Raw genomic sequence first — 26,296 nt, 5'->3', positions numbered from 1 at the left:
GCTGCTCTCGAATCGCTCTCGCGGCACTTTGATGGCATACGTCACAGTCATGTGGCGTCGGCACTACACGTCGGACACAATTTCTAACCGCCATGCACTACTTCAATTCAGGCGCCGATTGGTCTGCGCACGCTGCATGAAGTCGAATAAGCCTAAAGCCCAATTTATACTTCTGCGTCGAGTGTACACCGTAGCTACGTCGTAGGCTGTGTGTTGCACGCGTAGCCTACAACGTACCCTGACGTGCACCCAGGGGCTCCGCTAAGAGGGGGGAAAGTTAGGACGATTCTAAGGGCCCACGCACGTTTGGGGCCCCCAGAGATTAGTTTTATTAGTAGTAACAGTACTAGTAGTAATGTAATACAAATTATAAATGTATAGTCTGCCAAAGAGTTACAAATATAACAAAATTATGGCTTATTTCTGCATTTCCGGCAAAATGCAACAAAACGTTCAACACACGAACCACTCACGCTCACGGTTAAAACAACATTCACTCAAATCCCACTCCGACATGAACATTCTCTGTACTGGAGGCTATGATACTTCTTTTGGCTATTAAGAAATGGTATTTAGTTTTATATTTATGTTTAAATATTATAATGTTATTTTTTTATGCCTATCTATGTTGTCAATATGAAAAGTGAACAGTGAGAAAAGTGAGAAAGGACACATCATAAGATGCACAATGCCAGGAGACATGGAGTGGGTCAGACAGGATTTTGACCACTTCATTAAGTTTTTTTTGTAGAAAGCCTTTCTTTAAGGTAAATTTTGTTTAATATAAATTGTATCTTAATTTTAATCAATGTTTCATCAGCCAATTGGGGCATTCTGGGTTGAGCGAGCGGAGCTTAATTGGTCATTATTATTAAATTGCAGACAAAGATTTTGGGTAGCTACGTGGTGCGGTGTGGGCCCAACATCATATTCTTTCATAGGGCCCAAAATTGCTAGCGGCGCCCCTGCGTGCACCTCTCCAAAAATGTAACAACTTGTCAATTCTATGTGGATCGCAAGCGCTGTGATTGGTCAGCCAGAACTCCTCCCTCAGGGGTACACATGCTCCCTCTGCATGTGTAACTGCACGTCAATGCGGACAAGGATGCAGAAGTATAAATGAAAATAAACGCGTAGCCCACGGCGTAGAGGCTACGCCGCAGGTCCGACGCAGAAGTATAAATCATCCTTAACATGACACAAGAGACTAGGGATAAGCACATGACATGATCACATGAGGGCACAATGGAATCACATTGAACATAACAAAATAAGAACATGAAACATGAACATTGAGCAAAACACTAGACAATTCACATTAATGAGGGAACACAATTATTTTAGTTTGTAAAAGTCCATATGTTTGAAAAAAAAATAGGGCATATTGGAGTAATATGGAGCATTTTTTGCACCTTTAACAACAATTTACTGTTATTTCACCCCGACTCTTCTGACCAAACAGTATACTTCTATGTGCTATAATTATAAGTGATGCATTTGCTCGAGGATGCATTGAGCTTTAAGATATAAATATTTTTCTCACTTAATAAAAGATGGAATAGTTGAGAGAACGGGAATGGAATGTGGGTATAATGAAGATCCGTCATGGAAAAAGATCATCATTATTCACAGGAGTCTCTGTGCATAGAAAAACATTAGATGTGAAAGGAAAATTGTTGAGATGATTTGCTATCGGAAAACATTTTGAGATGCATTCCATAAAGTTCTTGTCATTTATATTACATATTATAAAAGTACTAATGTTCCCCTGTTATTGTTTTTTTTCCCTTTCTCATGGTGCCTACTAAAAAATTAAATAATAAAATTGGAGCAAAACATAATATATTTAATTGAATATATTTGAATGCCATATACGACTGGTGGCCAGTTTACTTACAGTTTACTACTCTAATAAATAGATGCACTGTATATGTTTGCAGAGAAAAAAAAGTTATATTTTTTATTTTAAAAACTTAAAAATGTATAAAAAAGATAGAAAGGATAAGAATGTGTGCATGAAAATCAAAGCAACCCATCCATCAGAAGATATATTAAAAGATGAGATGATAAAAGACAAAACAAGCTATAATAAATGTTTGATCTCACAGACCCATAGAAGATGAATTAAAGCCCACCCAGTGCCTGATTAAGTGACATGCCTTCAGTACAGCAGCAGAATGTTAAGCTACATTAGGCCGCACTGAAGCCTCATCTCTGAACCATATTCTGTGAACTGATGCACTGACCTGTGGGATCGCGGTCAGGTGAGAAACTGCTGCAGACCACCAAGATGCACAGATGGATTTGCTATAATGCAGGGATGCAACTAATTGGATTAATTCCAAGTCTTTTGTGGAAAGATAACTGAGCTTCAGACCTCCAGTAAGACAAAATATAGTCAAAAGAGCTTATGCGTGGCTTGACTTTACTGTTAAACAACCGCGTTACAGCGCGGATTAATCTAATGTTTTGAGGAGTATGTGTGGCTGTCAGTCACCGCACCGGTGTGGATACTGTACTTCAGAATCACAGATTCTACGTCTTGGAAGTATGACCAAAATAAGAATTTTCCATGCAAAATGTCATCTGAACAAATAAGTAACTTAACATGTCTGCCACTTTTGTTCTGACCAACTGAGAAAAAAAGCATTACAATCTAACGATCGCTTAGCTCATATCACATCAAAGCAAATTATAAGGGGTTCAAGCCCGAACGGCTGACACCATATTGTAATTGTAAGGATTTTTTTTATTATTATTATTCTGCTGTAAAACGAATCGTGCAAAGCAAACCGTAAGTTCTAGAGACCTAAAACTGGGACAGATGATATGTCTCAATTTGTGGAGAACCTCACAAGGTATGACCCCGATTGGCCAATAGTGGGTGCTATAGCGATTAACAACGTGAAACCTCCCATAACTCCTAGACTGTTTGTCGTAGATATCATTGGAATCCTTGACTCAAGACAAACAAAACGTATATCGCCGATTTAATTTCTGGTATGTAAATTTTTGCGCCATTTAGATTTTTCCGTAAAATCTACTTTTTCACACTCCTCATAGGCTGTTTGTCAGATTCACTCAAAACCTCACATGCATCATCTAGGGCAGTGGTTTTCAAACCTGTCCTGGAGGCAGCCATTTTGTATGCCTCTCTTATCAGACACACCCAATTTAGTTCTTGCAGTCTCTACTAATGAGCTGATGATTTGAATCAGTTGTGATAAATGAGGGGGACACACAAAATGTGAAGGGCTGGGGTGCTTCCAGGACAGTTTTGAAAACCACTGATCTAGGGACCCTCATGGAAAAGAATGGAGATGTTGTTAAAAGAATTACGATCGGTGATTCACGCTCACGATGGGATGCCAAAACGTTCGAAGTAGAGAGGGCCACTTTCCCTAAAATGGCTCTTCAACGCATTGAGATATTTTAACCAAAGCTCATTCTGTGGTCACACAAAAAAATATCTGGCGATTCACCATTTGTTGGCGCTATAATACGAAAAAAGCCTAAAACAGGTATTTTAGATTTCAAGCAATTGCGTATTAGCCATCATGGATATTTTTTGATGTCAGGCTGTCAGCCCTACTTTTCGGTTCGGCCTATACCCCAACAGCATAGTTGGCATGAAGGTCTTATACCCCGTTTCCACCAGCATGAGCCGGGTGCTAGTTCAGAGCTAGTGCTAGTGCCGGTTCAGAATTGGTTCGACTGACGAGCCTTCTAAGAACTGGTTTGCCTTTCCACATGCTAGAGAGCCACGTCTTACATCTCATCTTTCTCAGCAACGCTAGCAAGGCAGCAGGAAACACAAAAACACCAGGCTTGTTCGAGATGCATCGGCGCTGCACAGACCGATCAGCGTATGATATTAAAATACCGCAAGAGCGATTCAAAAGCATAAGGAGTCGTATGCTCTTGTGGCACTTCCGGTGACATACGGTGATCGGTCTGCCCACTGTGCCCAGTGCCGATGCATCTCGAACAAGCCTTCCATCAACAATGGCAAACGTTGTGTAACTATTTGTTGCACATGGCTTTACGATCCTACATCTGGCACCAAAACACAGCGAATCAAACGTATTCGTGCAGCTCGCCGTAATTTGTATAGACAGAGATTACAATCGAGCACATCGATTAGCTGCGATTTAAAAAATGGCGGTCACAAGTTTACAAGTTCATTTTATTGGTCACGGTAACCCCGCCCCCAGCCCCAGACGCAAGCGGTTCTTACTTCTAGACCAGCAATGTTTTGGTACTACTTAAGAACCACTTTTCCGGGTTCAGAGCTGGTGCATTGGGTGTGGAAAGACGGGTGTTTGAAACTAGGCTCTGGCTCCGAGCCAGCACCAGCACCAGCAGTGCCTTGGTGGAAAAGGGGTATTAAATGCTTGAACCCCGTTAATCGCTGCTTACAGCTATATTTATTATTGTTATACTTTGTTCTCAAATTGTAAATGTTAACAACACCAGTATTGCGTGACTGTGTATTAAGTGTGCATTAGCGTTACCTGTAGATTTGCATACAGTCTAATCTTTTGCTTTTGACTATGGGTGTCTCCAGTCGTTACTGATGATTGTCGTTTGGTCCTTTCTAGATTACAATCCAGATTACCATCGACGTGATGTAATGATGCAAAGACACGCTAAAATTTCAAGCAGAAATCCACCAGTGCCACTCAAATTATAACACATTATTACAAGCTTACCGTTATGAATCGGGCTAAGGTAAGGATATTGTATTGAACACTGGCTGGTTATGTACTTTTTAAAATTTATTTTGGATCATTTTTAACCCAAAAAAAGTTACGAACTGCATACATGACTGAAAATGTAAAAAAAAAAAAAAAAATTATGATTTATGATAATGAGATCCAAATTGTATTCCAAATGTGAAAATCGTTATTCTGCAGTGTATGTGTATGATGGATGTCTGTAAACATCTTCTCGCTTTACTTTGACAGGTGAAAGTAATGGGTTGCGAAATATCTATGATGCAAAAATGTATGTAAATCATGACACCTATGCCAGCTTGATAGAACGGTTTAGGAAAATCAGCCCATAAAGGTGTTACGATAACAATTTCACACTACCCATACCTCACCCTGGCTCCAATTTATAAATAATCTCAGATCGGTTGTACTTCCGCACTGGATAAATGAAACGCTTGAGATCTGATTCCATAACTGCACCTGAGAAGATGGCAATTCCACACACACACACACACACACACACACACACACACAGTCACACACACACACACACAGTCACACACACACACACACACACACAGTCACACACACACACACACACACACACACACACACACACACACACACACACACACACACACACACACACACACACACACACACACACACACACACACACACACACACACACACACACACACACACACACACACACACACACACACACACACACACACACACACACACACACACACACACACACACACACACACGCACAGAGACTCAGATGAAGGAAATGCATTTTTGATGTGTTTCCTCATAAGAAAATACGTCTCAATCCAGAGCTGCCTCTCTCTCCAGCAGACCAAATGACACTGCTGTCTTTCACGTCTCACCACAACAGTTTGTGCAATACCGTAAACTTTTGGTCTTCACAAGAAATGTTAAACAAATGTTAATCACCAAATGTCATCAATTTAAATCACTAATTTAAATTAAAAAAAAAATATTAGTAACTACAAATCAACATTTTGCCCCAAACTAACTAGCCCCTCACATCTTAATTTTGGCTAAATTAGCAACCATGTTATTCTAGTGAAGTGTTTTTTTTTTTTTTTATGTATTATTATAATTATATAATTTATACTATAATAAATGGTTAATTATTGTTATTATTCCTATATTATATTATTATTTTAATACGATGGTTTGTCTGAATACTGATTCTGATTGGCTGGAAGGTGTGCAATACGTAAGCAATAAGAGTACCTTTTATAAAACGGTTACCACACAATACAAATAAAAACCAAAAAATATGTATCAATGCAACTTTCATGAAGTAAAATCACTAAAAGCCTTCCTTCTGCTGTAAAAAATAGTGAACCGTGAACAGCAATAGAAGTTACATTATTAAGCCGTTAGATGACGGCAAAGACTGTCTTTATGAGTGAGTCAGTCAGTAGCGAAGACTTTTATATTGAAAGGACTGAAACTTGCTGACACATGCTTTGGACGACGCAAATTCATTGACTACCGCTGCCCAGAGTTGAAGCTTTTGTAGGCCCGCACACGGCGCTGACATCTTGGGACCGAGTCTGCGCTGTAGTGATCTCGGGACTGGAGTTGCGCAGTAGAGAGCAGGAAGTAGAGGCGCGATCATCAAAAGCCCGCCCACCCTCTCACAGATGCAGAACAATTCATTATGTTGGTGTGAAATAAACAGTTATGGAAATGAAATTAAAGCTAAAGCTCCAATCTCCTCCCAAAAATCCCGAAAAAAGTCTGTTAGTGCCTTAGTGACAACTTCACTCAGAGAAGCCGTAAATCTCAGCTGTCAATCATGACGTCGCACCCCCCGTTTTTATAGTAACAAATAACTTACTAAAACTAAACTTATTGAAAATTAAACTCACAGCTTCATTATTAACAGAGAGAAGCTGAACAGTTGCAGGTAATTCACACACGCATCTCAAATAATTCAAAATAAATGCTATAATTCATTCATTCAAATAAATGTAATTGTTACACACTATTTGATCCCTGAGTCTGATTCAAAACGGGAATAATGCTAGAACTAACTGACAAAAATAACCATAATTTTTACACTTCTGATCAAATATTGCCTGCAAACATCAATAACAGCTTGTCAACGATGGCAAATAGCCATGCTATAAGCGGGATAATCCAAGGCTAGCTGTGGAGACAAAGAACCACCCATCTTATTATTATTATTATTTTTTAAACATTTTTGGCAATCCATCATTTACAAAAATGTGTATTGATGTACAGTCTGCTCCTCAGCTCTTTTATTTCATTTCTACATGTAGTGTCTTGAGCGAGTGTCTTATTTTATTTAATATGGCACACTGCAAATGTTTTTTGATAACAGATAAACTGTTTTCATTGTTTAACAGGCTTTTCTAGTCAGAATACCATCTAGTCTCTGTAAACAGAAAAAAAAAAGAAAATAGGCTTGAGTAAATTAGGGGAATTTTTTTCCCCTCCGCTATGGCCCTCTCCAAGAATAATATTTCATTACCTCAATCTGTGTAATTATAGCTATTACAAAGAGATAAAAATCAAATGGGATCCCTGACTTACTGTTTGTATCTGACACAACATGACTTTACTTTAGCTGTATTTCAGATGAATTATTATGGATTATATAATAAGACATAAAGGTGCTTAAAATAAATGTTGTGTAACAAATGAAAGCATTTTGAGGAAGATAAAACAGATTATCCCTGTTTAATTAAAAACATAAACAAATGGCTTATTCTCACGCATATGGTTTACTGGTGTTGCTATGCTAGACTTGGGAGCACAAAAATCATAACACAGCTCATAGAGGACAAAATTGCCCAAATGACTATCCTTATACCAAAATTTGACTCTATCTCATACAATTTTTGATCCTAGAAGATAGACCCCCTACAGTGGGTCAAAGGTTTGAACTCTGTGCTGTCTGATGTTATTTTATTACAGGCACCGTGTTTTTGCTCATGCTGGAAAATGTGAGCATATAGTATTTAATCGGCTGACACAAAAACAGGTTATGCAAGTGTGTTGTGCAAGTAAACATTCCTTCACCAGCCACAGGATAGTAATTATCTGAACATACAGTCCTTTAAAGCAAATCCATTATGATCTGAGCATTGTTATAATTCTATCTCAGACGACTTAGAAAAATCAACATCCAAGATAAGTCTCAGACATCTTGTCATATTTAAACTCTCCTTCAAAATAAAGAAAATATGTGTTTGAATCGTTTTAATCATGGCTGTATACCAATGGATTCAAATATCTAGTGTGTTTTTGATGGAGGGTTTTTGTGGCCATTTTTTTTTTTAGAAATAGGAGCATTAACTATTTCATGTAATATTAAATAGAATATTAATGTTATAAAACAAAGTGTAATATTGCCGCAAAGTGTAATATTAAGCAGCGAAAGGACAATTAGTGGTGGGGATATTCATGCATCAATAGCCTATACGTAGGTAGCCGAAAGTCTTATGAATGAATCAGTGAATTAAAACACCCTAGCTCCCGAGCTCGTGAATCAGTATATCGTGTTCACGAATTCGGGCACTGGTAAGGACGGTAGGCTAATGGACGCTGGCTCACTACGCATTAAAACACTGATGACTCTATTTCCGGCGACGTGACAACATTCTCATTGTGCAACATCATTACTGGTAGGCCTATTTCTGAATATATACAGCAGGTGCTTATTTTGAATAAGAAATTACTTCACAACCGCTAAAAAAGTACGTTCTATGTGTAGTATGAATGTAATCTGGACATATACTACAATCACCATGTTGTCATTATCATGTGACCTACCAGCGTTAGTTACGTCGCTTCACTGTGATTCAAAAATCCTCTTTCGCGGATAGTATTGTCCATCTTATTCACACTTCATAATTTCGCTGGAAAAATTAGGTCATCTTGGTACTTTTTTCCCTACTATTTTATGAGTAGCTACTATTCGGACATACTTCTTTTATCATATACTGTTTTACGCCTAGGCTACTATATCGTATAGGGAAGTATGCAATTTCGGATGCAGCCATCTCCTGTATCATTGAATCATTGATTTGTTCAAAAACACTGTTCAAAGAACAAAACGAGAAACATCTGTCTATAGTATACATTTCACGAAATGTTCCCAAAAAGTTGATTAGTAGCCTAAATATACAAATCCAATATATCTATTTTGAATTTGTACTTTTGTTTTTAGATTCCAACATATTTTGCATGTTTCTGTCATGCCATCCAGACTGATTGATGAAAGCGGACATAGATAGAAGACGCCCTTGTTCTGATGTTAGTCAGTCAGACAGACAGCCTGTCAATGTCAATGCCAATAGCCAGAGCAATTAAAAAGCACACTTTAATGCTGACCTGAGGACCATGGGAAGGTCATCTGAGGGGAACTGGTGTCCAACTCCAAGGCTTTTGAAGTAGCTACAACACTTATCAATCTGGAGTGACCAAGGCATTGATGAAAGCCTTCGATTTGACCCAGCTCGCCAAGCACAGGTAATGATCCCGTCTTTTATCTTCAGATACATGTTTTGGATAAAGGGTGGCTCAGTGTGAGTACCCGCTTCCTACACACTCTCACACAGAAACCACCTCTGTGCAATTCAATTCCATTTAATTACTACCTCTTTAAGTTCTTATTGACTGAGCTCAGATGGTTTTCTAGTTTCAATTGATTGAAGGAAAGGATGGAGAACAGTATAAGCTTCAAGGGTGAAAAGAACTAAATTGTGAAGCTGAAAGCATGCAGATTAAAGATGTAAATCTCGGATGATTGGCATCAAAGAATCAAAACAGATGCTGCTGAAGGGCATTTGAATTGCACAGTAAATGGTCCACTTCAGTAATTAACTTGCATTTTTGGCACATTGCAGATCTCAGTTATGCATTTACATAACAATTTTCTTTTTTGGTAGGGAGGGTTTGACGTTTATTTTCAGTGGCTATCAAAATTAATTATACCAAATCTTGGGACTGACAGTTCTGATTTCAGAGGAGCAAAGCGTTCAAGTAAAGGTTTCACTTTTATGTTGTGCAGCACTGGGACTTTTAACTGTATAATTCGACTTGTGTGCGTCTATGCATTTTTGAAATTGGATTTAGAGGAGGAACAACGCGTGTAATATAAAAATGAAAGAATAGACAATTAGTTTGCATTAGTGGTGGGGATGTGTGACTCTTTTTGCTTTGTTACGCCAGTAGGTGGCGACAAATTACTTTATGAGTCTTTATGAGTCAATGAATAATCTGATTTGTTTAAAAAGATGACTGGATGCGAAATAGCATAGTGTATATGCAGAAATAATAAATGTAATGGCAGTATGATATTTGGAATTCATCCACTAATTTATTTAGGGAAATAATTTATACTGTTTTTATGAATGAGTCATTGTTTCATTCACTCAACAGATTCGTTAAAAATGCTGATTCATTTGGGAACAAAATATGAAACATCTTATTATGGCTTTTAGAACTCTTTCTACTCAAAACATTTGAAAAATGAAATGTGTGGCTTTTTGAGATTTGTGAAAAGCTCAAACATAATGCTTTTTTATTTCACTTGGTTTACAATAGTTACTATTGTTAACTAAAACTATAGTTGTTACTAAAATAAAGCTGAAACAAAATACATTGATAAAATCTTAAAGTAACATTTTTTTTAAGTTAGTTTAATGTAATTTAAGTTGAAATGACTTGAACATCTAAGTTGATTGTACTTAAAATGTAATGCAGGAACTGTTAATTATAATGAATAATACTAAAATAACACTTTTACAGTGACATATACTTCTTCTTTTTTTTTTTTTATGTCTGAATACTTTTTACTGCCCAAAATGAAATCAGTGAATAGGTGAATCATCAAGACTTGTGTGAATATTATCACAAGGTTCATAACTTCCTGTGAGCATCTTTATCATAGGAATAGCCAATGTGTCTCTCAGTGGCTTCCCCACCTTGGGCTGAACACTTGCTTTCCAAAAACACAATAATGTATATTTAGCCTCACTGATAAGCATGAAGAGGGAAGACGATAATCTGTAAGAAGCAGCACACTCCTAAGTGTGTGTAGGACGGCATCTCAATGGGCGGAAGTGTTTGAGCCTCGACTGTCGACAGGGAGGACAGGGGCCACCCGCGCAACACCATCAAATGGAGCTCGTTGCAACTGCTCCATAAGTGTCAGAGTGACATATGAATCTTATTGTAATCCATCAATAATAGCCCAGTTTAACAGGGAAAGTTCTCAGAACTTTGGCTAACGTTCTGGCAAGGTTCTCTTAAAGTTATGAACGAACATTTTCCAGTAACATTAAAAGAACATTGTTCAAAGTTATCTGTTCTTTAATGTTCGAAAAACATTGTCGTTCATGGAGTGTTTTTCTGAATTGTTTTAGTTGGATGTTCGTCTGACTAACCTATTTAAATGTTACTAACTACTTGTTTCAGAATGTTCAGTGTACATTTAAAAGTAACGTTCCCACAATGTTTGCATGATAAAATGGAATGTGTCCTTAATGTTTTCTCTAACGTTTATAATAACAAGAAAAAAAGAGAAGCGTTCTTGGAACATAGCAAACCATTCTTAGAACATACAATATTTTTGTTATATGGGACAGCACTGTTATAGTCACTTTTGTTAAAGCCATTCATATAGCCTGTTAACTGTCAACTGTCATTATTTATTCCCTGTCATTATTTATGTCATTATTTATTCCCTACCAGATATAATTCAAAATATCATTCAAAAGCAGCTAACACCTTAAATTCACACCCTTTCTTCCCTTGAAATTGGACTGCATTACCATGAAATGCTTTGCTTTTCTAGCGATATATATATATATATATATATATATATATATATATATATATATATATATATATATATATATATATATATATATATATATATGTGTGTGTATTTTTAAAGCTGCACTATGCAGTGTTGGGGGTAACGCATTACAAGTAATTTGAGTTACGTAATCAGATTACTTTTTCAAGTAACTAGTAAAGTAACGCTGTGGCGAGGGGGGGGGAGGGGTTAGCGAAGTCTGTGACGGGAGAGAGTCAGAGGACGAGCGGCACGTAAGTGAATCAAACACAATGAACACCTGTCTCTTGTTGCAGTAATTGGCGTGGAGAGAGTATATAGATCGGGAGGAAACGAGAGAGAGAGGAAGAGAGACGGAGAGACAGACTGAAACTCGGCTGGGAAAAGGAAGCAGAGAGGAACTGCTAGAGAGAAACCGCTAGAGAGAAACCGCTAGAGAGAAACCGACGATTGAGAATTTATGAGAAACCTTTGTGTTTGTGCAAAGTGCACAGTATTATAACCTGAGTAAACTGAGTTAATAAACCAGTACGAGTTCCAGTAAGCCGACCCCTTTGTCTTCTTCCTTACCGTCACACGAACTTCACAACAAACGCATTAGTTTTAAAATGTTTGACTGACAGCTCTCCTGCCCCCATGTTGAGAAAAATTGAGAGTAGTGCAGAGGCGTTGAGTGTAAACATATTATTGTAGTTCTAGACCAAATGTGAGCATTTATTCATCTCACTTGTACAAAAAAGATTCTGTACTCTCAAAATGAATAAAATCAGTCAAATGCAAAATCTGAATACTATGCAAGCATTCAATAATTAAATGTTAAATAAAACCAATACTTGTATGCATTTAAATCTACCGATATTGACCAATGTCTTGCTGCTAGCCTTCAATGATTCAGTTAAACCATGAGCAAAAATTACTAGATTTTTTGTTTTTATTGGTAAAACTTTTCTCTCCTGCGTCCTATTCTTCCATTATCCAGAATGGCAGCACAGCTGAATGGTTTGTTTGAGCTGCGGCCTCTACTGTACATGCGTGAATTAGCATTCTTCACAAATATAACTTTTTTGTTATAAAACAAAACAAAAAAACAAGCCCAGTCCAGGTGAGAAAAAGTAATGCAAAAGTAACGTAACGCATTACTTTTCTTAAAAAGTAACTATAAGTAACTCAATTAGTTACTTTTTAAGGGAGTAATGCATTACTTTTCAAAGTAACTTTCCCCAACACTGGCACTATGTAACTTTTCCGTCCACTAGAGGTAACCTGTTCAAAACAAAGACGTAGTTTGATGAAGCCACGTTTGAGCGCAGAATCTTGGGACATGTGGTCTTCATTTCACAGACGGTGGAGAAGAATCGGGATAGGACTCGGGCAGAAATCATGTTCATGGATGCGATTATTAACGTTACTGTAGTGAAGCAGAGCAGGACCGAGTGTTGTGGAGCTGAGCAAGGCCACTGGAGCTATTGTTAATGAGAGGAGCGGTGGGACTTTTATTATGACACAGTCTCCAGTGGGACTTTTATTATGACAGTCGCCTGCGCCACTTCCGGTTTTCCGGTCATGAGTATGTGGTAACGCAGCTCTGCAAAATAAAACCGGAAAACGAGGGTAATGCAGATATGACGCAATCGACAGGCGACTCCCTCACACGTCCCGGTTCCTTGGTTTGTCCTCAACTGAACAAAAAATATAACATTGGCCTAGTGGTTTTTGGATATTTTACTCCAAAAATTTTACATAGTGCACCTTTAACCCTCAAGTTGTTCCAACCCTGTATAAATATCTTTTTTCTACTGAACACAAAATAAGATATTTTGAAGAATACGGGTAAGCAAACAGTTGAAGCAGTGGAAAGTTGGAACAACTTGAGGATGAGTAAATGGCAACAGCATTTTCATTTTAGACACATGTCAGTAAATATAAAGTATAAATATGCTCTCGACAGCAATTACTATATGCATACTTCCTGACTAACTTCTTCATAGTGTTTTTTTTTTTTTTTTTTTTTTAAACCAGCCTAGAGTAAGTGTGATTTATGCTGTGCTGTTGAGCTGACAAATCGTATCATTCATCCCACTTGCAGCCAGAGGTTATCTGTAGGGATGTATTACATACAGGACCGTGCTGCCTGCTTTGAACAACGCACGCCCTTTTCCGATACCTACACAATGAAAGGCAGGGTTGAGAGGCCTCCAGGGTGCGACAGAAAATGATAGCGCAGAGGTCTGATGAGAATTGTGATGGAAAGCACAATGAGAGGAGTAAAGAGCAAAGCACCTCGACTTGCCAGGCTGTTCCAAAAGCCAAAAACAGCCCACCTTTTCAATATAAATGCCAACATAATACAGAGTTGTTTTTGGTCTTTAGGCCATTTCCTGAATCGTAAATGTTGTTTGCGAGTCATTTTACCTCTGTGATGTGATGTATTTCTGAGTGAAACAGGATATTTCATGAGAAAATAAATGGGACAAGACTTGATTTCATCCATTGGGAATTGATTGGATTGTGCAAAGTGGCTTTTACCAAACCAAACCAATTGAGAATTTGCTAAAAACAAGTTTGGCTCTTGATTTACATTCACAAAAGCCCACGAAAAAGGTCCTTTCAGAGGAAGAGCAAGTTATTACTCTGTGATTAAAGATTACAAGCATTTTTTCCCTTATTAACATGAATTAAAAACTTAAATAGGGTCCGATTTGATTTCATGTTGACTTTAAATGCAATTGATAGTACAATAAAATGCTTCATTAGTAGTGCAATCATTTCATCATAAAATCTGATGATGGTTTATAGCTCTTGCAACATGCTGAAAGCAAAGGGAGCCACAAGCTATAGTTCCTCTTTTCACCACTAGGAGGCAATCTCTAACTTTTCATGAAATAAAGAGAAGTGACAAACGTCTCAAATAATCACTAAAATACTAATAAAAGGATTGGTGTTGCTTTATTGAAGAACTGAATCCACTAAAGCAGATAATATGTACTGCATTAATATACGGATGCATTTGGTTGTTTCCATGAATTTGGTAGTGAGTAGAATTGTGTTATAATTTCAGATATACAGTGCATGAAAGTATATGGAGAGGATTTTATGCTTTTACCCTGAGATTAATTTTCAAGACAGTAATACATCAAAATAGGTCCAGTATTACAAAGTTAAGACATACAAAATGATGTATAACAATGAAACATTCTCAGTGCTGCTTTGGAGCTCACACACTCTTCATGTATGTGTGTCAATTGTCAAACATTTCCAAAACGGTATATTAGCACCAAGAGCTATGAAGGGAGCGCATTTGAAACAAACTGTTGAAATAATAATAACAATCATATTTTAATTGCAAGTGTTTAACACAATGATTACAGACATGATCACACGATGTTATCTTTCGCAGGCTGGTGGGCTCTGAACTGAGGTACTCATGTGAATTATCACGGATACGTTTTCAAATACAGTTATCAGTTTTTAGACATTTAATTGGCACATAACTTGAATGGCCTGCAGAGGAATTGTGACAGCCATTACAAATGTGTAACTCTACCTCAGCTCTATTCTGCCAACCCCCGAGGAGAAACATTGTGTTGTTAGAAAAGTAATGAAGTGCTATAAAAAGCAGTTTCAGGCAATCAAGATAAATTGGTACAGTATAAATAGCATCCGGTGTAGAGTACTTTCAATACTTCGAAGAGGAAAAACTAGGACTTTTAAAAGCCAAATGTTTTTGTCAGTCTCTGTACTCCATCCTGTTTGTTCTCACTCTACTCAAAACAAGCGGTTGGATCCCAGTGGGAGAGTCCCATCAAAGTCTCTCTAAGCAAAATCCGTTAGGCAAACAGAAGCCTAAAGATCTGCCAGATGACAAACAATTTCAAGGCAGAAGCTTGAAGCTTGAGTTTAGCACCATGCGAAATCAAAGGCGACACTAGACGAGTGCTAACATCACATGGAGTTTGCTGTGATGAACACGTAGATGCGGGCCAGGAAAGTTGTGAAAGTTCCTTGACGCAGCAGCTTCATTTCCACGTCGATGAGGAAGTCCCGTGGCTCCCGCACCTGCCGGTGCAGGTACACGGCGCCTGTGAAGCTGTTGAGCTTCCGCGTGCTGAAGTAGCCTTCATCGTTTCCGTGAGGGATGCTGATGATGATGTTGTCGCCCGAGTAGGCGGGGGAGGGTCCGATACGGAAGATCTGAGCTGGGATGACAATGTTGGTCTGGAAGCTCAGCTGGTAGTACGTGATCCGTAATGGCATTGTCTGGCATTGCTGGAAGTTGGGACAACTCATTCGCTCGCAGCGTCTAAAAAAATGGGAGAGGGAAAACGTCTAAAATGACTCTTTTGACATTAACAGACTCTCCTAAAGGGATAGTTTAACCGATTATGAAAATTCACATGTTGTTCCAAACCTGTGAGGACTTTTATCTTCTTCTGTGGAACATAAAAGATATTTAGAAAAATGTGTCTGTATATGTAACATGTCCTACTCGACCCGCTCCGAGCGGGATTCGAACCAGGGTCTCCGGGTGGGAGGAGGGTGCGCTAACAAGTTGAGGCTAGGGGAGTTAGGTTTACACACACAGCTTGTACTGGCCTACGTTCGTTACACTTACCCCCTAAACCTCCCTCATATCCGGATCACAGCACCAAATGTAAGTGGCCTTTCTCGACCCGCTTCAAGAGGGATTCGAACCGGGGTCTCTGGCGTGGCAGGAGGGAGCGCTAACAAAGACGCTAAAGACCACAGCTGCTAGTGTCAGCCGGTAGCGCACCTCTTGAGGCTTGGGGAGTCAGGTTTACACGCACCGCTTGTCCTGGCCTACGTCCGTTACACTCACCTCCCTAAATCTCTCTCACATCCGGGTCAGAGCACCAAATGTAAGTGGCCTTTCTCGACCCGCTCCAAGCGGGATTCAAACCAGGGTCTCCGGGTGGGAGGAGGGTGCGGTAACAAGTCAGTCGCTAGCGCGCCACTTGAGGCTAGGGGAGTGAGGTTTACACACACAGCTTGTACTTGCCTACGTTCGTTACACTCACCCCCTAAACCTCACTCATTTCCGGGTCACAGCACCATATGTAAGTGGCCTTTCTCGACCCGCTTCGAGAGGGATTCGAACCGGGGTCTCTGGCGTGGGAGGAGGGAGCGCTAACAAAGACGCTAAAGACCACAGCTGCTAGTGTCAGCCGGTAGCGCACCTCTTGAGGCTTGGGGAGTCAGGTTTACACGCACCGCTTGTCCTGGCCTACGTCCGTTACACTCACCTCCCTAAATCTCACTCACATCCGGGTCACAGCACCAAATGTAAGTGGCCTTTCTCGACCCGCTCCGAGTGGGATTCGAAACGGGGTCTCAGGCGTGCGAGGCGGGCACACTAATAAGGATGCTAAAGATGCCAAGGGAATGAGGTTCACACACAGAGCTCACACAGGCTTATGTTCGTTACACAAAAACAATGAAAGTCAATGGGGTCCGAATTGTTTTGTTTTCTAGTGACAGGGAGCTATTTTTGTAAACCTTATTGAGTTTTATTATATGGACAAAACAGTGAAACATTCATCAAAATATTTTCTTTTGTGTTCCACAGAAGAAAGAAAGTCTTTGGAATGACACAACACTGAGAAGAAAAGATGTGTTTATAAATTTAGGTCACTGTTACAGAACCAAATGAATTGAAGCTTAACGAAACAAACAAATTAATTTAGCACAATTTAACAGAACAAAGAATTTTCATTTTTGAGTTAATGATCCCTTTAAGCTCTGAAAACTCCCTAAGTGACAGATAAAGCTTAAATGCTGAATGATACCTCAAATTGTGTGGATGATTCTGGAGAGGTGTGCCGTTACTTTTCTAAATAATCAGATTTGTGGTTTTCAGCTGTCCAGTGATAAAACAGGCTTTGAAGGAGCCATATAGACACTTAGTCGTGGGCTTTTTTTATTTGGATCAATAAGAACCATGAAGCAACTGATAAACGACCTAAAACACCCTATAACATGATTGTCTTGTTCCACAGATGAACTAAATATGTTGTACAGCACGACATACAAGAGTAATACAGCGATACCATCTCCTAAAATGACCTTGCACAACCCATATGTACAGTTTCAACGTAGGTGTTTTTGCCCCTGCTGACTCCTCTGGAGCTGTGAATCTCAGGAGGGCTGATGGTGAGCAGTGGGAGTTCCCACCAATCAGATTCCTTGCTGACACTGGCCAGACGTGCGTGTTTGAACTACTGCCTAATCAAAGCAATCTGGCTCCATTCCATTTGCTTAGCAGAAACCATGCTCTGCAAGGTGCCAGCATCAATACAGATGGCACAAGGATGCTACAATGAATGTATTTATGCTCTAAGCAGTGCAAATGTACTGATCCAATATGTGCATGTGCATCTGTATGATTTCTAGTTTCACCATTATGCAGTTTATTTCTTGCTAAATGCTGACAGATCCTACACAGTGTGCTACTTGTGATTACTGTGGTAAGTTGGATAGGGTCTAGCCACGCTAGCAGGTGTGATCAAGCCCACATGTGATCTGCATGATAAATGTGATTGGAAAGAAAATCAGCGGGTCGTACTTACGTGTCCGACACTCTCCTGTAGTTTTCTGGACATGCAAATGACAGGCAACGGAAGCCTCCCTGAATGTTGAAACAGGTCTGGGGAGCAGAGCAATTGTGCGATCCAATGGCACATTCATCAATATCTGAGAACGAAAGGGAAGACAACTGCTAAATAGATGTCCGATCGAAAACTGCTTAAAACTTTCATTCCACTATTCCTTTCCTGACTGTCCTTTTTCATTCTTACTTCTTACATAAAGAAAGAGCAAATGGAAATTCAATAGCAAATCAAAAGTAAACTATTAGACTTTGTAAGATTTTTATTACATAAATAAATATCTAAATGGCAGCACGCATTAAATTGTACCCTGTCCCAATTAATGCTCGCAGGGTTGTCAAGGGGCGACTGATGTCTGCGGTGACTAACCGTCAGGCTTCATTCTGCTAGGAGTCAATTTTGGCCCCTCCAGATGTAATTAATTATGCATCTCATTTTACAAAAGCAAAGTCCTCGTTACAGCTCGCCGGCTCCAATCCGCAGACTAATTCGTTTGGTGCAGACTAGCTATAACCTCCGGGAGCATGTACAGGCTCTTCTTCACCTCTCATCGACTTTCCTATCTTGAGAGCCTGAGGGAGTTTCGTCAATTTTGCGATCTTTCGGAGAGTGATGGAGGACACCGAGCAGTGCTGTGTTGAACCTGAGGTTAGCTCTTCGCAACTTAATGTACCAATTAGAGAAATTAAGGCTTGGAATTGAGTTTGTGCCATTTGGCTTCGGAAAGGTGTTGGGTAGAATATGAACCAGAGTTTAAAGGGATTGTTCACCCAAAAATTCTGTAATTCTATTCTTGTAATATTACAATGCATTACTTTTAAAAGTAACTTTCCCCAACGATGAATATAACACAATCTAAAACAACCTAACACAAAACAATAAGATTAGATACATTACATAACATAATAAAAAAGACAAATTAAAATAAAGAAGACAAAACAACAACATAACATAAAATAAAACAATAATATAATAGAACTTGTGCTGTCAATGGATTAAAAAAATATCTAGATTAATCATTTTATTCTGTGAAAAAATTATTCGACCCCCCCCCCCATTTTAAACATTAATTATAGCCATTAAATATTACAGTGTAACTGAAAACTATACATTTTTTAACATGTATTATTCGGCTTCAAAAATATAACGACTTTTAAGTGAATTTAAAACAATCCTCACATCAAAACCATAATAAATGTCATATTTACCTGTGCCCTTCCTACCTGTCTAACATGTCAGTCCTTCCAGAAAAATGCGGCTTTTTTTTGTGATTGTTGCGGGCAAAAATCCTTGATTATGCGGCACGTTTTCTTAAAAAATGCGATGAAAAATGCGGGATATTTATGCAATTTTATGCGATAAAAAAAGCACTACATCACAGAAAGTGCTGGAATATTTAAGTTCTCATCTTGTTTTATTGAAGACCTTAATAATGGCTCAAATTTACAAAACATTTAGTCAATCAAGTTCTGTAGCTTTACAAAAGGAATATGCTACAACTTCTGAAAAAATTTATAAATAACTTCCTGTTTTACAGATGTCGCTATACAAAACAGACATTTGAGTGCTTCCAATGCACAAAGTGCAATCTCTTAAAGGGTTAGTTCACCTAAAAATGAAAATTCTGTCATTAATGACTTCCCTTTATGTTGTTGGACACAAATTAAGATATTTTAGTTGAATTCCGATGGCTCAGAAAGGCCTCCATTGGCACAATGTACACTCTCAAGACCCATAAAAGGTAGCCTACTAAAGACGTCGTTACAAAGTCCATCTCACTACAGTGGTTCTACAATAACTTTATGAAGCGACGATAATAGTATTGTGTGCAAAAAAAATAAAAATAACGACTTATATAGTGATGACTGATTTCAAAACACAGCATCATGATGCTATGAATCATCGAGTCGATTCATGATTCGGATCGCGTGTCAAACTGCTGAAATACGTGACTTTGGCGATCCAACCCGCTGAATCGACTCATTGATTCATAACGCTTCAAACCGCTGAATCAACTCATTGATTCATAACGCTTCAAACCGCTGAATCGACTCATTGATTCATAACGCTTCAAAGCTTCATGATGCTGTGTTTTGAAATCAGTCAGCACACAGGGAAACTGCTTTGCTCTTTTGCTGTTATTTTTGTTGGCCAATGGGAGTTTGTGCTTCATCATGGTTTCACCGGTATCTATGGTTTCTCCACGGGGTTTGAAGCTTTTCGATGACGTTCGCGTCGGGTAATCACGTCACTTCAAAACGTTCCCATGGCAATAGGCGGAAATGGCAGCTCTTGTGTGAAGTAAACGAAAATGTTTCAACTTTCTGCTAATATATATGACTTTTTTTGCAACGAAAATGCTGGGATTATGAAATCATGATAGCCCCGCATATTTTGCACGCGGAAATAGGCAATTTATGCGCGAAAGTGCGGCGTATTTGAAAAAATGCGGCCCCCGCATGAATATGCGGACTTTGGCTGATTATGCGTTAAATCACGCGATCGCATAATCGCGTTTTTCTGGAGGGACTGACATGTAGGAACTATACAGAAATTGAATAAAGTTATCAAACAGTCTGAACTGCATAAATTATAAATTAAATATAGATTAATCCTTATTAAAGCAATGAGTCATTTTCTCTGTTACCTTTGTTCTTTGATTAACATTAATGACAGACAGCATTAGTGGCTGCAGTCACTTTAAGACCTGCCGCTGATGCATATGACGCGGATCTCACACATATTTATGTTCAATTAAGACTTTATTTAACTCATTTAAGAATACTCTTATCAGGATTCTCGACAAAACTGACATTTTGGCATAATTTTTGCGTGTTATTGTTCGTTCAAGTGCGAAAGAGAATTCGCTTCTGGTGTGCTGTCTGTGGACGCGATAATGGCGCTTCTTTCTATGCGTCGTGTGTGTGTCACATAGACACATAGAATTGATTTATAGACTGATGCTGCGTTTACTGCGTTAAATATTATTAATGCGTTAAAAAAAAAAAAATGAACCGCATGTGTTAACGCGTTAACGTTGACAGCACTAAATACGACACGACAAAACATAAAATTTTCTAAAATAAATCCTGTACATTTGCTTTACATCTCATGCTTTAATTTATACAGTGGATGAATAAAATACTTGAAGGTGCTCGAAGCGATGTCACACGTTTTTTTAAGCCAAGATTTTTTGCCACATACAGCAAACATCTCCTCGCTATCCGCTAGCTGCCTGTCCCTTGAACACACTGTAAAGAAACGCGGTCTCTGTAGTCCGCGTAAGCTCCACAAACTGCAACCAAAACAAACGTGGGCAGTCTGGACAACGAAGCATAACAAACAGTGCTCCAGCCAATAGCCGACAAGAATGATTTGGGGGTGGAAAACATTCTTGTCGTCTATTGGCTGGAGCACTGTTTGTTTTGGTTGCAGTTTGTGGGGCTTACGCGGACTACAGAGACTGCATTTTTTTACAGTGTGTTCAGGGGACAGGAAGCTAGCGGATAGGAGGAGATGTTTGCTGTATGTGACCAAAAAAATGTTGGCCTAAAAAACACGTGACATCGCTTAGAGCACCTTTACATGTAATATGATACAGTAATATATCTTACCTTGACAGGTGCGTCCATTAGCCGACATGGAGTAACCATGGGGAGGGCAGGCACATTTGTAGCTACCAGGGACGTTCACACACTGGAATGCACAGAGGTTTCCAATGCTCTGTGAGCACTCGTCGATATCTAGAGAACAAATAAATACATTTATTCTCTATCAATGAGAAAACTAGCTATTTATAAAGTACTTCACAACAAACCACTGCGAGAGAGATTTGTCCATGCAGGAAGATTTGTGTTTAAGACAATGTGCCAAGAACACACTAATTGCTATGCTGATGTGGAAGAAAACAAATCCATCCTTAATAAAATATTCAAGATGTTATCAATCCAATATCCCTATCAGAGTAAAACATTACATCATCTCTTTAATCAACGTACTATATAATGTGACTGTGTCCTTGTGTTTAAACCTTAATGGGTATGAAACGGATGGTTAGCGGTAGACTAATCACAACAGACTGGGCCATTTGACCAATCAGAGCAGAGAAAGGAGTTCTCAGAAAGGAGGGTTTTTTAGAGAGACCGGATTCTCAAACCATTTCAGATACTGTGAGGATGTGATGTATATTATAAGAAAATTACAGTGTTTTTGACCTTGGATGCATGTTAGCCTACTGTAGGAGAACCTTTAAAATAGCATAACATGCCACATCGAGGACATTGATAACACCTCACCTTCACACGTGTGCCCGTCCTCTTTCAGGTAGTAGCCCATTCGGCAGTAACACTGGTAAGAGCCATAGATGTTTGCACACTCCTGACTGCATGGATTGTTGTCACATTCATTAATATCTATGAGAGAAAACACAGAAAACAAGTTTTTGAATTAAAAATGATGTTTGTGTGTACAAATTTGCATAAATCATTACAGTCTAGTGCGGATTGGCAGTCTGTATGCAAATATGCAGTGGAGTCCAAAATTCTGAGACCCCATTGAAAATATAGTAAATCTAATTAAAAGTAATCTTTTATTTTCTGCACAATTTATACAGTGGGGCAAAACGTCTCGGTTACGTATGTAACCCTCGTTCCCTGAAGGAGGGAACGGAGACGTACGTCGGAACTGACCGACGAATTGGGATCTGATCTCAGAGACCAATCTACTTCGAGTGTATTAAAAACGAGCCAATGGAGATTGGCATGCGATCCACGCATTCCACGCACCGCCCCGCAGCGCGGGTATAAATAAGGAAGTGGAATGCTTGATCATTGCCTTTTTCTGCTGAGGAGCCGAACTAGTGACTCGGCCCCCTAGCGGAAGCACAGCACCTGGCGACGGGACGTACGTCTCCGTTCCCTCCTTCAGGGAACGAGGGTTACATACGTAACCGAGACGTTCCCTTTCAGTCGGTCACGTTCGACGTACGTCGGAACTGACCGACGAATTGGGATCCCTACCAAAACGCCAGGGCGCTGGCCCTTCCAGCGTCCTGCTTGAGCGCACTGGACCGTCTTAGATGGTACGGAAGTCAGGGCTCCAAGCAGGGAGGTCAGTCACTGCTGTTTCTGCAAGACCCACTCAGTGTGACTATTGGATAACGCTGGGAAAGCGTGCCCGTCTCGGGAGATGGTACGCTGCGGAGCCACGTCCTTCGTAGAAGGCTAGGTGGCAGAATACACATAAGGACTAACCTGGCAGGGTAGTGCAACATATGGCAGTCTCTGGGGTGGTTCCAGCCTGGTCCCAGGGGGGAAAGAACACGCCCAGAGACGACAGAGCGGGCTCTGTCAAGGGAAAGACACGGGGCTAGCCGAGTAGGGCAGCTGGTACCGTGGAAGAATACACATATGGGGTAGCCGTGAGGGGACCGCTACATATGGAACCCAGCCTACACACACGTTTCACAAGCATACGGGTGCAGGCCTGGCGTCAGACGGCCGCAACGTCTGGCACCGCAGGGGTGACGGAGGAGCTCGACAGGGTTAGCCGTTTCCGGGGAACACAACTGGAGAAAATAGACGCACGTATCCGGCCCAGAGGGCGGGAGTGGCGTTGCAAGCCGACACTTAGAACGGGCACTTAGCGCTACTGGCCACTGGGGGCGAGGATGCGGGAAGATACCGGCTCTACACGGAGGCTATAGAATCTAGCGAACGTGTTCGGTGTCGCCCAGCCCGCAGCTCTACATATATCTGTCAGCGAGGCGCCTTGAGCCAGCGCCCAGGAAGAAGCAACACTCCTTGTTGAGTGTGCTCGCAACCCGAACGGGCAAGGCACGTCTTGGGACTGGTAAGCCAAGACGATAGCATCCACTATCCAGTGGGCTAACCTCTGCTTGGAGACAGCCTTTCCCTTCTGCTGGCCTCCGTAACAGACAAAGAGTTGCTCTGAGGTCCGAAAGCTTTGAGTCCGGTCGACGTAAGCGCGAAGAGCGCGGACGGGACATAACAAAGCCTGGGCTGAGTCTGCCTCCTCCGAGGGCAGCGCTTGCAGGTTCACTACCTGGTCCCGGAAGGGAGTGGTAGGAACCTTGGGCACGTATCCAGGCCGGGGTCTCAGGACAACGTGAGAGTTGGCCGGCCCGAATTCTAGGCACGATTCGTTGACCGAAAGTGCATGCAGGTCCCCTACCCTCTTGATGGAGGCCAATGCCGTCAGAAGCACTGTCTTCATTGACAGGATTTTAAGCTCCACAGACTGCAAAGGCTCAAAGGGAGGGCTCTGAAGTGCTCTGAGCACTAGAGCTAAGTCCCAAGAGGGTAACGAGTTTGGACGAGGAGGATTTAGCCTCCTCGCACCTCTGAGGAACCTGACGATTAAGTCGTGCTTTCCTATGTACTTACCTTCGACTGCGTCGTGATACGCCGCTATTGCTGCGACGTACACTTTGAGGGTGGAGGGAGACAGCCTTCGCTCCAGCCCATCTTGCAGGAAAGAAAGCACGACACTAACCGAACACCTTCGGGGGTCTTCCCGGTGGGAAGAGCACCATTCAACGAACAGGTTCCACTTCAAAGCGTAGAGGCGCCTCGTAGAGGGGGCTCTAGCAGAAGAGATGGTGTCCACCACTGCCTGTGGTAGACCACCTAGAACCTCCGCGTCCCGTCCAGGGACCAGACATGGAGTTTCCAGAGGTCTGGACGCGGGTGCCATAGAGTGCCCCGTCCCTGAGAAAGAAGGTCCCTCCTCAGGGGGATCGGCCAAGGAGGGGCTGTCGCGAGGAGAGTTAGTTCTGGGAACCAGGTCCGGTTGGGCCAGTAGGGCGCAACTAACAAGACCTGCTCCTCGTCCTCCCTGACCTTGCACAGGGTCTGTGCAAGAAGGCTCACTGGGGGAAACGCATATTTGCGCAGTTCCCGGGGCCAGCTGTGCGCCAGTGCATCCGTGCCGAGGGTGCCCCCGGTCAGGGAATAGTACCACTGGCAATGGGTCGAGTCCGGAGAGGCAAACAGGTCTACCTGTGCGGCTCCGAAGAGGTCCCATATCAGCTGGACCGCCTGGGGATGGAGTCGCCACTCCCCCGGAGGTGTCGACTGGCGAGAGAGCTCGTCGGCTGTCTGGTTCAGCGCACCTGGGATGTGAATGGCACGAAGCGACCTCAGATGCTTCTGACTCCAAAGGAGGAGGTGGCGGGCGAGTTGGAACATGCAACGGGAGCGTAGACCACCCTGACGGTTGATGTACGCAACGGCCGCAGTGCTGTCCGTACGGACCAGTACATGCTTGCCACGTAGCGGCCCCTTGAGGCGGCGCAGTGCCAAGTGTACCGCTAACAACTCGAGGCAATTGATATGCCAATGCAATTGAGGTCCCATCCACAGACCTGAAACTGCATGCCCGTTGTACGTGGCCCCCTAGCCCATGGAGGAGGCATCCGTGAAGAGCACAGCATGCCTGGACACTTGTTCTAAGGGCACCCCGGCCCGGAGAAACGAAGCGTCGGACCATGGGCTGAAAGTTTGGCGGCAGTAAGGAGTCACGGGGACCCGGTACTGGCCGCTCTGCCACGCCCACCTCGGGACTCGGCCATGGAGCCAGTGTTGAAGCGGTCTCATATGAAGCAATCCGAGCGGCGTAACCGCGGCTGCAGATGCCATATGCCCCAGGAGCCTCTGAAAAAATTTCAGTGGGACCGCTGTCCTGTTCTTGAACGAATTCAAGCAGTTCAACACCGACCGGACCCGCTCTTCCGTGAGGTGCGCAGTCTGGCTGACCGAATCCAGCTCCATACCGAGATAAGAGATCCTCTGCGTGGGACAGAGTTTGCTCTTCTCTCGGTTGACCCGAAGGCCCAACAGGCTGAGGTGACTGAGCACCATGTCCCTGTGTTCGCACAACTGCTCCCGAGACTGGGCGAGTATGAGCCAGTCGTCGAGATAGTTGAGGATACGAACGCCGCGTTCTCTGAGCGGAACAATGGCTGCCTCTGCGACTTTCGTGAAGACGCGAGGCGACAGGGACAGCCCAAAGGGCAGGACTTTGTACTGATATGCCTTCCCCTCGAACGCAAAACGTAGGAACGT

At 41.4% G+C, this 26,296-nt stretch overlaps 1 protein-coding gene across 5 annotated transcripts in view; it reads right to left on the bottom strand.

Moving 5' to 3' along the window:
• Positions 1–14,494: 14,494 nt before the first annotated feature.
• The window catches only part of fbln2 (fibulin 2), a 79,252-nt gene continuing 67,450 nt past the window's right edge, over positions 14,495–26,296 (bottom strand). For 3 of the 5 annotated variants that reach the window (XM_079845053.1, XM_079845051.1, XM_079845054.1), the window contains 4 exons: positions 22,508–22,624; positions 21,827–21,955; positions 18,174–18,297; positions 14,495–15,889 (listed from right to left, as the gene is read on the bottom strand). In XM_079845053.1, the coding sequence (XP_079701179.1) occupies positions 15,532–15,889; positions 18,174–18,297; positions 21,827–21,955; positions 22,508–22,624 (728 nt within the window). In that variant the 3' untranslated portion in view covers positions 14,495–15,531. The remainder of the gene's footprint in view (positions 15,890–18,173; positions 18,298–21,826; positions 21,956–22,507; positions 22,625–26,296) is intronic. The other 2 variants (XM_079845052.1, XM_079845055.1) reach the window with 1 other exon arrangement.

Source organism: Gobio gobio (genome assembly GCF_949357685.1).
Source record: "Gobio gobio genome assembly, chromosome: 19".
Taxonomy (NCBI): domain Eukaryota; kingdom Metazoa; phylum Chordata; class Actinopteri; order Cypriniformes; family Gobionidae; genus Gobio; species Gobio gobio.
The sequence above is the reverse complement of the archived record's forward strand: the minus strand, read 5'-3'. Positions and strand labels throughout refer to the sequence as shown.